The sequence below is a fragment of the Phaseolus vulgaris genome, chromosome 11 (assembly GCF_051622355.1).
Source record: "Phaseolus vulgaris cultivar YP4 chromosome 11, ASM5162235v1, whole genome shotgun sequence".
Lineage (NCBI taxonomy): Eukaryota > Viridiplantae > Streptophyta > Magnoliopsida > Fabales > Fabaceae > Phaseolus > Phaseolus vulgaris.
The window spans coordinates 11,653,849-11,667,816 of record NC_143508.1 but is presented as its reverse complement, the minus strand read 5'-3'; the positions used below and the strand labels follow the sequence as shown (position 1 = coordinate 11,667,816).

General features: G+C 34.1%; 1 protein-coding gene across 2 annotated transcripts; it reads right to left on the bottom strand.

Annotated features, from left to right (window-relative positions):
• Positions 1-239: 239 nt before the first annotated feature.
• LOC137811912 (aconitate hydratase, cytoplasmic) lies at positions 240-13,760 on the bottom strand. 2 transcript variants are annotated; one of them, XR_016517226.1, is made up of 21 exons: positions 13,249-13,747; positions 12,719-12,823; positions 12,392-12,552; positions 12,193-12,285; positions 11,555-11,740; positions 11,295-11,456; positions 10,971-11,115; positions 10,734-10,876; positions 10,593-10,649; positions 10,405-10,484; positions 10,217-10,292; positions 5,011-5,291; positions 4,767-4,834; positions 4,530-4,648; positions 4,162-4,283; positions 3,190-3,288; positions 2,303-2,782; positions 1,170-1,268; positions 817-1,059; positions 630-724; positions 240-480 (listed from the first exon to the last, which is right to left on the bottom strand). XR_016517226.1 is itself a non-coding variant. In XM_068613808.1 (21 exons), exons 1-20 carry the CDS (start codon positions 13,502-13,504, stop codon positions 659-661), a joined length of 2,946 nt encoding a protein of 981 aa, XP_068469909.1. In that variant the 5' UTR covers positions 13,505-13,760; the 3' UTR covers positions 240-480; positions 630-658. The 2 variants fall into 2 exon arrangements, 1 of the variants encoding a protein (XP_068469909.1); XM_068613808.1 differs by having other exon boundaries at positions 5,011-5,196; positions 13,249-13,760.
• Positions 13,761-13,968: the final 208 nt, after the last annotated feature.

The window sequence follows — 13,968 nt, the reverse complement described above, 5'->3', positions numbered from 1 at the left end:
TATTCACATTATTAAGTATAAAATTATTTTTTTAATAGTAAAATCATTAGATAAATAATATTTTTATTATTTAACTTTTATGTATTTAAGTTAGATTCAGTTTAACGATAGAACTATTATCAAGTCAATTCTAATTGAATGTAATGAATGAAAATTAACTCAAAAAGTTTAACTCGAGGAAGATTAAGTTTCCAAGAAAGAGGGTGGAAAGGTAGACATGACAAGACAAGAGAAGGCAGTTGAAGAAAGGGATGTACTTCCATCTTAATGAAGTCTTCTTGGTGTTGGAAAGAATCTATTAAACTTTGAACATTATATAGAAAGAGAAGACAGATGTAGGATATACTTATAAAGATTCACAGGTACTCTACCTCAGCCGTGGTCCTTAATCTAACGTGTTAATAAGTAACTTCTAATTGGCAGGGTCACACTTCACGTCGGCTTACAGAATTGTATCCATCTTCCAGGGGCAGATTAGTCCTGCAATCAAATTAATCATTGTTTACAGGCCTATAAATTAATAAACGTGAAAAAATGTCAAAATCTCCCTCCAAAAAAAGACATCTTTCCTATCTGCCGGAAAATTATTCTCATATTTTACAATTTAAAAAGCACATCGATACAATGACCTTGGAGTTTTCTACCGATAATTGCTTCACTACTTGATGAGGTTTCTTATGACATATGGAAGTATGCCTCCGTGGTTGAAGTAAGCAATTTCGACCTGAAAATACAAGTGTTATAACGGAGAAAGTAATAGTATGCAACCTAAACAAGTGTTAAAAATTAAATAACTCAATGAAAAGCTTAAATTACCTCAGTGTCAAAGCGTACTGTGCAGGTGAAAGATTTTCCATTATCGGTTGTGACTGTCACATCTTGGCCAGGCCTAATATCACTGATTTTACTTGGGATGTCAATTGTATAACGTTCTTGACCAGTTAATCCCAATGTGTCTGCATCCTCACCGGATTTGAAGCAAAGAGGAATAATACCCATTCCTACCAAATTACTGCGATGAATTCTCTCAAAACTTTTAGCTATCACAGCTTTGACTCCCTATTGAAATGCAGGTGTTATCAGCCACCAAGAATATTAACCTTTTGTATAAAGAAAGAAAAATAGAAAATTCAATTTAATGGCAAGCCATAATATATGAAGGAACTCACCAGTAGCATTGGACCCTTGGCAGCCCAATCTCTAGAACTTCCACTGCCATATTCAGCTCCCGCCAGCACAATGGTGTCTTGCCCAGAAGCCATGTATCTCTGGCATGAGAAAACAATTCCAGGGGTTTAGAAATTGATGGTCTATCACATTCTTTGGCATACTAATTCATTTTTTCTTAATGTTTTATTTGGATAATAAAATGGAAAGTGAGAAAGTGAAAAAGGATAAAAAAGAAAGAAAGAAAAAAGAGTAGGAAGTCAGATTGTTTAAATTGGATGAAAAAGATTGAAAATAAGGTAAAAGTAAAATATTTGTTTATTATTAATCATTTTATTTCATTTATTATTTTAATCATTCATTCATTATTATTATTATATTATATATAATGATTAATAGTACAAATACCAATAAAATATTTAGAACATCCAATATTATGTTACATAATCTATTATATAACGTATACATAAGTAAATATTATTACTAAATTTACTACATAATCTTTTATATGAAAGACACAATTTCGTAAATATTATTCAAATATTTATGACACAAAGTTCAAAAACATAAATGATTATATCAACTTTCACTGCATTTCTTCTGGTTTGTGCATGGAAGACTTGCTTCTTCTCTTCTTGGTTTGGAAGTTTTCCGTGCACACGAATGGAAGGAAACGACAAGGGGGGAGCGCCTTCCGCACCCAGTAAGAGAGAAGAAAAAAGGAAATTGTGTATGATGCACGGTAGACAGAGCATTTAGAGTTACAATAATGACATCGACACCGTGTCATTAAAGGAGCATTGCTACCAAGAACCAAGTCAAGAGATAATATTCACATCTAGTCACATTATCAAGCTTTGCATGCAGTGGTTATAGTTAGAAGTCTCTATTATCTATTTGAACAAACAAGACTCGATAACGGAAGTAAAGGAATTAATTAGAAATCTCGAATTTTGAAAAGATCGTCGTAAAGACATTCTCAACAAGAATTTTGATAATATAGAAAAACATTAGCAACAGAAAATATATATATATATATATATATATATATATATAGAATGCTGTATGTTTTCACATTTGAAAGCTCAAAAGCAGTAAATAAAAACATGCCATATATGAGTAGGACATAACTAACCATTGCTGCCTCGAACACAGAGAGCTTCTCCCCGGTTGGAACGTGAATTGTCTTTGGGCCAACTTCCCCATTCAAGAGCTTGTTAACAAGGCGAATGTTGGCAAAAGTTCCCCTTGCCATCACTTCATCATTGCCACGACGGCTTCCATAAGAATTAAAATCCTTGCGTTCCACCCCGCGCTCAAGAAGGTATTTAGCAGCAGGACTATCCTTGTGAATGCTTCCAGCAGGAGAAATATGATCAGTGGTTATACTGTCACCAAAATTCAGTAGGCAATAAGCATCTTTTACACCATGAGGTCCTGGAGGATCCATGGTCATGTTCTTGAAGTATGGAGGTTCATGGATATATGTTGAGTTGGGGTCCCATGAGTAGAGAGTGTCAGCAGGAACTTTTAGTTGATTCCACATGGGGTTCCCTTTGGTAACAGCCTCGTATGTACTTCGAAACATGTCAGGCAACACACTGGATTGGACAGCCTAGGAACAAACATCACCCGAAGTTAATTTTACCTTATACACCATTGTATATTTAGACTAAATTTCATATAATAAAGGGAAACATGAAGTGCCTCAATGAGGAGAGTTAGTTATTGAAATGGAAGAGAGAGAAGGATAGAAACTAGTTAAGTTAGATGTAGGGGGAAAGAGGGAAAATAAAGGATGAATGAGAATTTGGATGTGAAATTCAACCAATGAGGCTTGAACTCAGTTCTGGCAATTGGGATATTTTCTTGCAATTTTCTTACTAGTATAGCCTTCTAGTGTCTGAGAGGTATCCACTGTTTTCATTGAAACTCCTCGTCTCTTAAAATAAATAAAAAAATAAACAATTCCAGCAGTTGAGTTGAGTGTGCTTAGATCTATCAAAATTAGGCATCAATTACCTCAGCAATTTCTTCGGTAGATGGCCAGATATCTCGTAAGTACACATTCTTTCCATCCTTGCTTGTCCCAATTGGCTCATTCTCAAAATCAATGTCAACCTGGAAATTTGACCCAAAGGTATATGAAGAAAAGTTCCATCAACATTTCAGGTTTTACTTTTCTTTAGTTAAATTGCATCATCAAATTCATAAAAAAGCATCATCCTAACTAATGAAGCTAAATAAACCTTGTACTCATTGTCAATAGAACATTGCAACACATGATGATATGACATTAACCATCACCGTCAAGAAAAAAATTATTTTCATACTCATACGTTTTTGCTAACACAAAAAAGAGAAACATACAAGGGCCTATTTGGGTTGAGAAAACATTCACTGTTTTCATTTTTTATTTTCAAAAGTATGTACAGGGAATCGTGACAAGTGGATTTAATTGTTTATCATGTTGCTGTATGAACTTTTTAAAATATAAGACAAAGAGGAATTTTTAATATTTATTTGCAAAAACAAATATGAAAATCTTTTTCAAACCAAATAGGCCCTTATAGCTAGACTTCTGGATATAACTTGCAAGTATCTAAAATAAAATAAATCCACCAAATTTGTTATGAGGATATTGAGAATAGAAAGGATATATATGCATTGGTACTCTACTTGATTCCAAATACATTAATGTATTCCGCAAATATACAGTGCGATGTACTTTTTTATGTAGAGGAAAATATGCTCAAATATGCTCTTATTCGGGCATACAAATGAGAATGATGCATATTGTCTAAGTAGCAGTCAATAACAATGCTTGTGATTAGCCAGCAATAATATGATGATTTGTCCATTTTCTTTACATCCAAAGAATGAATCAAATAACTATTGCCCTTTATAAAGAAAGACGAAAATCAGCCAATGTTACAGAAAAACCAATGGACAAAAAACAAATTATATACATTAGGATGAATTAGACATACATACCGTGCCAGCAAGTGCATAAGCAACAACAAGAGGAGGAGAGGCAAGGTAGTTAGCCCTTGTCAATGGATGTACTCGGCCTTCAAAATTACGGTTCCCAGACAATACAGCAGCTGCTACAATGTCTGCATCAGAGCACACAAAAGTCGAAATTAACAAGGCAAATATAAAGCAGAGTATGTCTAGTAGACTAGAAAAAGTATCTTAAGGTATAAGAGGAAAACATTATCTAAGAAAGCTAATATAAAGCAGAGTATGTCTAGGAGAATCTAAAAGTTAAAAACAAGGAAAAAAAAATTATCTGAGAAAACTGAGAGTAGCAGAGATATGAGCTTCAGTTCAAGAAATTGTATTTTGTTACAAATTATCACCATTCTCAGAGATGGCAGAAGAAACGGATTCATTCAGCTCTCCTGAATTGCCAATACATGTAGTACACCCAAAACCAACTATATGAAAACCTTGTTCGTTTAGATATTTTTGCAGTCCACTGCCAAAAAAGAAGAAATAGAGGCAAAATAAGGAATATGTTTTCACTAAATTATACAGAGGGTAAACGTTATAATACAAATTACAGTATAAGCGTTCACATAAGAAGCACAAAATACCTTTGGTGTAGATATTTTGTAACAACTCCAGAGCCAGGAGCAAGACTTGTTTTAACCCAAGGCTTGACCTGGAAAAATAGTGAAAACAGAAACAATTAAAATTGAGAAAAGGACCACATAAAATACATACAATTTTGTCCATTTATTATGTGAAGGGAAACAGACAGTAGAAGGTAGAACTTCATCCTTAAAAAGAGAACTAGCATTGTAACAGTTTTTTATATAACTATATCAGTTAACTAACCTGCAAACCAAGTTCATGAGCCTTTTTTGCAACAAGACCAGCCCCAAGCATAACACTAGGATTTGATGTATTTGTACAGCTTGTGATTGCAGCAATCACAACACTGCCATGCTTGAGCTCCGCTGGCTGGCCATGAAAATTAAACTTTGCGACTTTTCCTTGTGCTTCTTTTGGTATAGCAAACCCCTGTTTTGAAATAATGCATTTAGGAAATGCAGTATCTCATATTCATGTAAGGTTCTCAATGGACAACGGTCAATGAAACATGTATGATTCCACTTCTGCATATTCAATTACAATGAAGAAAAAATGTCTTGTAATCTGTAATATCCCCTCCAATAATTTACATGTATCCACCATTATTTTCACTATCGCAAAAAGAAAATATTTTGTTGTGAATTAAGAGGATTTTGAGAACACTTCACAGGATAAGAAGGCATGTCAAACCAAACAGAGGCATTGATCCTCCCCTGTTTTCTTCTTAATAAAAAATTCATATATAAGTTTACAATCTTATATAAGTAATTAATGAATTATGATTGTTTTTACTTTTTTTCTATCAGAGATCTCTTATTGAGTATCCTATCCTGTAATTCTATTGCAAACTACAGTAAATACGGTTCCATTAATGCATAGGAATTATATATAATTACATCATCTCTATGTAAAATTCATTTAATAATTTAAGAGAAAATTGACTAAGCATTGACAATGTAAAAATGTCATCCAATCACCAACTACCATGTATATGGTATATTTGTTGACTTTTAAATAGCTACCTTAAAAGTCAAACCAACAGTAATTACTCATTGATTCACAGAATAAAACTGTCTTGCAAAGTCAACAAATAGCTATTAAACTAATAATTAATCATTGCTTTCTTAATCTAAGTGATGCTGATGCAAAAAGTTTAAGGTAGGGTCACGGGAAGTACAGAGTTACAATCAGTATCAATATACAAGTAATAACTAAAGGGGAGGTTTACGGTAGCAGTTTAGGCTAATTAAATTTCTTAACGGTAATTCATTTCTCTTTGATCGGCAACTTCATATTAGGTGTAATGTGTACAGATACTGAGTTTGAGGCTATGGTGGAAAAGCTGGTCGGGGATGTGGGCACAATGCCTTTCTACCGAATACTAGTGTCACAAGTCATTTCCAGTGTTGTTATTGTGCAAATGTGGCCTAGAGAGTATGCAGTGGCAGCACAAGGACAAAAGGCCTATGCCAGAAAGACAGACTTTACATCCACATAATTCTATATTTCAGATTTCTTTTAATTTTTTATAGTTGTTTGGAGGGTGTGGGCACACAATGGATAATTATGCATTGTAGGAGGATTTTGTTCAATTACGGTTCATGGAGCCCTGTTTTAACATATTACTTTGTGGTACCAGTTGCCTGTGGCCTTGAGTTTCTATTGTGTACTAAGTTGGGCAGGTCTTGTAACCAAGTTAAGTTAGGCAGGTCTTGTAACCAAGTTAGGATTTTCATTATTAATGAATTCTTTTGCTTATAAAAAACATTTAATTAAAATTTATGTCTAGAAGGAAAACTGTTGAGCTAAGAATGCAAGTTCTAGTTTACTCTTGACTAAAGCATTATTAGATGATAAATCCATGTATATTGGGAAAAACACATTTTCTAGTTCTAGAATTAAGCTTTGTTCTTTGAACGTCACTAGTAGTAGCGAAAACCAAGCAACCAAATTTTTTTATAAGAGAGAAACATGGTATTACATTATAAACCATTTGATATGATGATTTATCATGTAAAATACGAGTAGGAATTCTATTGATTAAATGAACAGAGTGCTTGACAACATCTGACTAAAAACAAAGGGCAATTGAGATTGAATTTAGTAACGTTAGAAGGAAATGGTAGTCTTTTGTTTAGCAAGATGGCATGTATCACAAGGATCAATAGAACCTATGGAAATATTCGAGTAATATGAAGTCAAAAATTTTGACCTATCATGATACAAATGTCCTATTTTAAAATGCCAAAATTTACAATTATCAGTATCTACACAAGACTTATTGATGTTGGCGATCTTATTAGGAACAGATGAAATCTCAGTGTCAATTCTACTCATCCCAATTTTGCTTTCTAACACTTGATGGATATTGGAAGTCCTCATTTGATAAAGGTTGTGTGATCTCTCAGTTGTACCAATCACTCTCCATGGTTGCATTTGAACAATGAAGCAAACAGAAGGTTGAAAAATGGTTAAACAATTGTGATTTGTGTCAATCTTGAAACAAAGATCAAATTGACTTTGGATGAAGGTGCATATAAAACATCAGTCAAAGTGAGTAAGGGAGAGATTTGAATTGTACCAGATTAATTAACAGTTAATTGATTTCCATTAGGAAAAGAGACTAGTATAGGTGAAATACTATGAATGGAGAAAAAAATATTTTTTTGCAACATGTATAATCCGTAGCCCCTTTGTCTAATACCTAGTGAATGTAAACTTACTTTATTTGGCTGAATTGATTTGAGATGTATTGATAGGATTTGAAGCAAGGGTTTGAGAATATGATGTTGGAAAGCATGAGTCTAATGAAACTTGTTCTTTGGTGGATTTGCCTCTTGGAAAGCATCATATTGGGTGCAAATGGGTTTCTAAAGCTAAGCATAAACCAGACGGCACCATTGATAGATACAAGGCTCACTTATTGAGTATTTTGAGACTTTCTCTCCAGTGGTTAAAATTATTATCATTCAGTTTATTCTATCTTTAGCAAGGGTGGGGTGGATTCTTCATCAACTAGATGTGAATAACGCCTTTCTTCATGGCAATCTTGATGAAAAAATTTACATGACTCCTCCAGCTAGCCGTAATCTTTCTCATACAGTGCAAGTTTGTAAACTTAGAAAATCCTTATATGGAACTTAAAACTAACTTTATGTTCAAAGTGCAGCTGATCATTCTTCATTTATTCACACAATCATTTTTTCACAGCTTTGTTAATATATGTTAATGACATTATGTTGGTTGGAAATAATCATCAAAGAAATCTAGCATGTTAAAACTTATCTTCATAACTCATTTACTATCAAAGACCTTCGTAGTCTATGCTATTTCCTAGGATTTGAAATAAGTTGTTCACCTTCTGGTATTGTTCTCAATCAACGAAATATTGTCTAGATCTTCTTTTTGATAGTGGTTTATTGGCTTGCAAACTTGCCACTTCTCCCATGGAACCATCCTATCCTCTCTTTGAAAGTGAAGGTTCGTTGCTTTTGAATCCATGTGGATGTAGAAGATTGATTGGGCATTTGTTATACCTTACTCACACTAGGCCTAGTATCAGCTTTGCGGTTCATAAGCTCAGTAAGTTTGTTTCAAATCCACAAGAATCTCATATTATAGTAGCTCTTCGTGTATTACGATATTTGAAAGGATGCCCTAGTGTTGGTTTATTCTTTCCCAGAAATAATCAACTTGTTTGTGAACCACGATGGTTACAATATATGTGTGATGATTTGCATACTAATATTTTTGAATCTTTTGTGGCCTATTGTGACAATAAAATTGCTATATGCATAGCAAAGAATCCACATTTCATGAGCGCACGAAGCACATTGAAATTGATTGTCATTTCTTTCGGACTAAACTTCAAGAAGACCTCATTCATTTAATTCATGTTTCTCCTTCTAATCAAGTGGCTAATATGTTGACCAAATCTTTGCATCCTCGGTTATTTCGTGACAACTTATTCAAGTTGAACATGAAAGATATACATGCTTTAGCTTGTGGGATGCTATGCTATTAGATGCATTTGTTTACTCTATCAGTTGTAATTACATTTGTTTGCTCTATCAGTCGTAACTGCATTTGTTTGCTCCATCGGTTATAACTGTATTTGTTATTCTGTTTTATTATTTGCTCTATAAATAGAAATACTTAGTAATTTGAATAGATGTGTAAATAAAACATAGCCCTTTCTTGAATTCTTTTCTCCTGTTTATTGTTTCTTTCTCTACAAATGAGGTACATAAAACTAATAAGCATGATTTTCTCTTATCTATTGCTGGATGGGTGAAATCTCGGTTAGTTTTAAGACTTTTCATTTCTATTTGTACAATTGTCCTCTCATTTAAAAAGCTCATGTTTTCTAACGGCAAATTACAAAAGTCTACCATAATAAACAATAGAGATTGATTGATGATATCATGTGCACTATTAGAGCAAGTGTGAGAATAACAATTTTCTGAAGGAACCTACAAGTCACCAATTTGAACTCATTCAAACAGGTTGCACTTTGAAAGAGGAGATTTTTCAAAAATTTACATAAGCACTAATAAAGAAACATGCAATAATTTATAACAATTACATAAGGCTAGGGTTCAGTATATCAATTAACAAATGAACGGTAATAAAGTTTATATTTCATTATAATTTCAAAATCCTTTTTATAATTCATTATGTTAACAGATTTGGTATAAATATATATTTTTTCCTTATTCGGCTTCTTACTAAATATTTTTTCCAATTAAAATTAAATTTCTTTGACTTGATTACTATATATTTATTTAGTTACATAATAACAAAAGTAAATTCATATAATCCTTTCTATTTCTCCATGCGAGATTAATTTTAGTTACATGCATGTGTGTTAAATTTTATGAAAGAAAATAGGAAGTTTACAGTAAACTAATTTATTCACTCAATTAATTTATCTCATTAATAAATTCTCTACATCCCCGTGCAACGCATGGGTACTACAACTGGTTATACTAACAGGATAGCATTGCTGCTTCAGTCATTAAGTCCATGAAACATTATAAAAATGACCCTTGTATGTTGTACAGATTTTTGTAAATGACACCGAATCTGCAGGTTGAATGTCTAAAATTTAAACAAATAAAAAAACATTAAAATAAAGAATTGTTGATGTCTAATGGTTCTTGGTTATTTAAAAAAATATATTTAATTTTGTGCAGGAAAATCAACTTGTTTTAAACTATGAAAATCCAGGTAAACAACCATGGACAACCAAACAATGTTATTAATTTGTCCACTGCAGAAGAAAAATACTTAATGTGAGATTAAGAACCTAATTAGCATTTTATCACAACCAAAATGGGTAGTAGAAAACAACAATTTTTCTTACAACTAACTATCAACAGCTAATTCAACATATAGACTACAAATTTTTTCTTATAAAACCAAACTTTGCTGTCAGAGTATTACTAACCTTAAACCCAACATTGTTATCAAGACAAGCATGCCAGTCATCCTTCATTTCTTTCAAAGGCACCCGATCATGAGGTCTACAAAGAATATCATTTATAATATAAAAAAAATATCATTGATAATATGATAAAAATGAAACAAAACCTAAAATTCAATACAGGGCAACACACAAAAGACACAGAATCCTACCTCTTTGGTCCTGAAATACAAGGTTCCACATCGGAAAGGTTTAATTCAAGATATGATGAATACACTCTCTCTTGTTGAGGCTGAATTCATGGAAAATAAATTAGTGTTCTGCACCTCCAACATGTATGCATCCACTCGTTATTTTGTTAAAAAGGACAAGTTTGTAAGGTAATGATGCTCAATATTACCTCATTATAGTCAACAAACAGTTTGTTTTCCCTGAGATAAGACTCTATCATGGCCACCTGTGTCCAAGACAAAAGAAGATCAATAGATCTATAAGAACTTTCACATCAGAAATAATAAATGAACCGATACATGGTACTTACAGTCTCATCACTCCTTCCAGTTAGCTTGAGATATTGCAATGTAACATGATCCACAGGGAAGAAGCCCATGGTGGCACCATATTCAGGAGACATATTAGCAATAGTGGCCCTATCAGCCAAGGATAATTCACCCATACCATCACCTAGATAACAAAACAAAAACTGTTAATCAGTAAGGAAAATCAATGTAAGTTGAAAAAAATGAGAAAAACAATGTAGTAAACAGAATTTAATTACCATAAAATTCAACAAACTTCCCCACAACACCATGTTTTCGGAGAATTTGAGTCACAGTTAGAACTAAGTCTGTTGCTGTAACACCGTTGCGTAGTTTTCCAGATAACTTGAACCCAACAACACCAGGCAAAACCATGCTCATAGGCTATTAAGAATCATAGCACACAGCAATGCAATCAGCACACTTCAAGATTGAGCAAATAAACAAATACAAAGAGGGTCCAATGTAACAGCATAATTCATTAATCAGCAGTGCTTTGAATAGAATTAAAATTGACATGCATTGCATTACATGTTTATATCAAGATCACAGGAGTAAAGTACCTGACCAAGCATTGCTGCCTCGGCTTCAATACCTCCAACTCCCCATCCAGCAACACCAAGCCCGTCTATCATAGTTGTATGTGAATCAGTCCCAACCACACTGTCAGGATAGAGTAGGCCCTCATTGTTGAATACAACCCTTCCAAGATATTCAAGATTGACCTGGAATTCAAGACATCAAACCAAAAGTCCCCAAATTTAATTAAAAATGAACAATTAAATTCAATGAAGTCATTTAGCGTATATATTTCCAAATTTACCTGATGTACTATACCAGAACCAGGAGGAACAACAAGCATATTACGGAATGCAGTTGACCCCCATTTAAGAAAAGCAAATCTCTCCTTGTTTCTCTGGAATTCAAGCTCCATATTGGCCTGCACTGCATTTTCAGACCTTGTAACATCCACTTGAACTGAATGATCAATGACAAGATCAACAGGAACCTGCCCATAATTATACCTAAGAAGTCAGAATAACTTCACAAACATAAGGAGAATATGTCTAATACAGTGTTTTTTTAAATACCTGAGTGTCAGATTTCATCTTGAAACCAATTGGCATTAAGCCAAATTATTCATAATACATATAAGCCAAACTAGTTTAAATGCTTTTAAGACGAAGTAGTTTAGAATAACTTGCATCGCATTTTATTTAAATGAAGGTTTCCCCCACTAGTCTCCTCAAAAAGATGAGTTCCTTCCACCGACATACTTTTAACACCCCAGCACCAGATTCCTAAACATACCTTAAGGTGTAATATTACAAAAGTAAGTATGAGTTCAAGGTACATGCCTCTCCCTGATGTAGAGTTAAATTTTGAAATTTCTTTGGTGACTGTGATCAAGAATTTATACAGAACAAAAGCACATATGCAGATGATAAGAAAGATGCGTACCAAAGGATTGATCTTATTTGAATCACTGCCAAGCTTATTCATAGCATCGCGCATGCAAGCCAGGTCAACAACAGCTGGCACTCCAGTAAAATCCTGGGGTGAGGAAAGATGTTCAAAAGAATAAAACATATAACTCCGTATCTCCCATCCCTAACATAACTATTTCACCGTATCCAGGTTCCAGAAGTTAACAAGATACCTGCAAGAGAACACGAGCAGGCTTGAAAGGAATCTCAACTTGCTTATTAGAGTTTATTTCCCAGGCAAGAATCTTCTCTACATCTTCTTTTTTTACTTGAAAATTGTCACAATTACGAATGGCAGATTCAAGTAGAATTCTGATGGAGTATGGTAACCTGTCTGTTACAGGCAAAAAGTTGATACCATCAGTAACACAACTGTCACACATGACTCAGAAAATACAAACACGAAAGTACTAACATCATGTATTTTAATCAAGACCACATCATACTTAACACATAGCATGAACAAAGTCAGGCCAGGCCAGGCCATATCAGCAAATTACCAATTCTGGGATCATTGAGAGAAGGAAGACTGTAGAACTTTCCAAACTCCCCACCACCCGGCTTGGGGAGACTAGTCAAGTTTCCCTTGAACGGATTTTCTTTGGCTGAAATGAACATTAACCGGAACATAAAATCAGCACTATACATTACAAACTTAAACTCATTTATGCATTGGTCTTATCTCTAGACGTGGATAGAAGACGTGTATATCCGGGATCCTCAATTTAAAAGAAGGAGTTTAATAGACATCCACTCTCACATGTAAACTTTCAGTGATTGTATGACCATTTGCTATTTAAACGATAGTGTAAAAAAATTCACACTGCAGAGATATATTATTTTCACAAACTGTAAAATAAAATAAAATAAACTGACTAAAAGCGCACGTTCGTGTCGGAAAGCTAAACAGAATGCAATCAAATGGATAACAAAATGCGAAATTCAAAACGGAAATCGAAAAAAGAAATGAACTGATACGAGGTGAATAAAATAAACGCTTCAGAATTGCGAGAGAGGAGGGGTGAAGCACCCGTGGCAGCGATTTCGCGGTGGAAGCGTTCGACGGGGGGAGCGACGGCTCTGATTGGACGACGGAGAGTGAGCGGAGAGACGCGACGGAGGCGGTGGCTCCACTGCGGGAGTGAGGAGCGGAGGGAGTTGCGGGAAGAGTAGGGAGTGAAAGAAGGAGGAAAAGCGAAGGTTCTAGAAGGTGAGGAAGAGATGAGTTTGGGCGTGGTTGCTCTGAGGAGCGAAGAGGCAGAGGAAGAGGGCGTTGTTTCACACATGCTGATGATCACGCATTCGGAAGCGGGACAAGGGTGGTTAGAGAAAGAAAGAGAGAGTGCGTGACCAATATGCTAACGGTTTTGCGGTGCCTTCTGCAGAAGACTGATGGTTTGAAGTGTGAAATTGAAATCGATGATGACGTCGACGACTGTGACTATTGATTGGGATGTTAAAATGGCACCCTTGTTGAGGCTGAGTTCACGAGCTTCTTCTATCAATTGCTACCACTACCAGGCAACAACTACTTCACAATGTATCGTTTTTTATTTAACTAGAGTTAAAATTAAAGAGAAAATATTATGTTAAATTGTAGTAATTAGGATGAATGAACGTCACATATTTTAACAAATACTTAGTTAAAAATTGTAATTCTTTATAAATTTCAATGAATAAAAAATTAATTAAAATATTAGTACTACCACTAAATTTCAATGAATAACAATTATTCATAAAATAGTACAAG

What these genes read in the sequence shown, in the direction of transcription:
- LOC137811912 (XM_068613808.1), bottom strand. Translation starts at nt 13,504, where the DNA reads ATGTGTGAAACAACGCCCTCTTCCTCTGCCTCTTCGCTCCTCAGAGCA. An exon ending in CTACCGAAGAAATTGCTGAG is followed by an intron (nt 2,783 to 3,189) that starts GTAATTGATGCC and finishes GTTTGTTCCTAG; the next exon opens with GCTGTCCAATCCAGTGTGTT. An exon ending in CCAAGGGTCCAATGCTACTG is followed by an intron (nt 1,060 to 1,169) that starts GTGAGTTCCTTC and finishes GCATTTCAATAG; the next exon opens with GGAGTCAAAGCTGTGATAGC.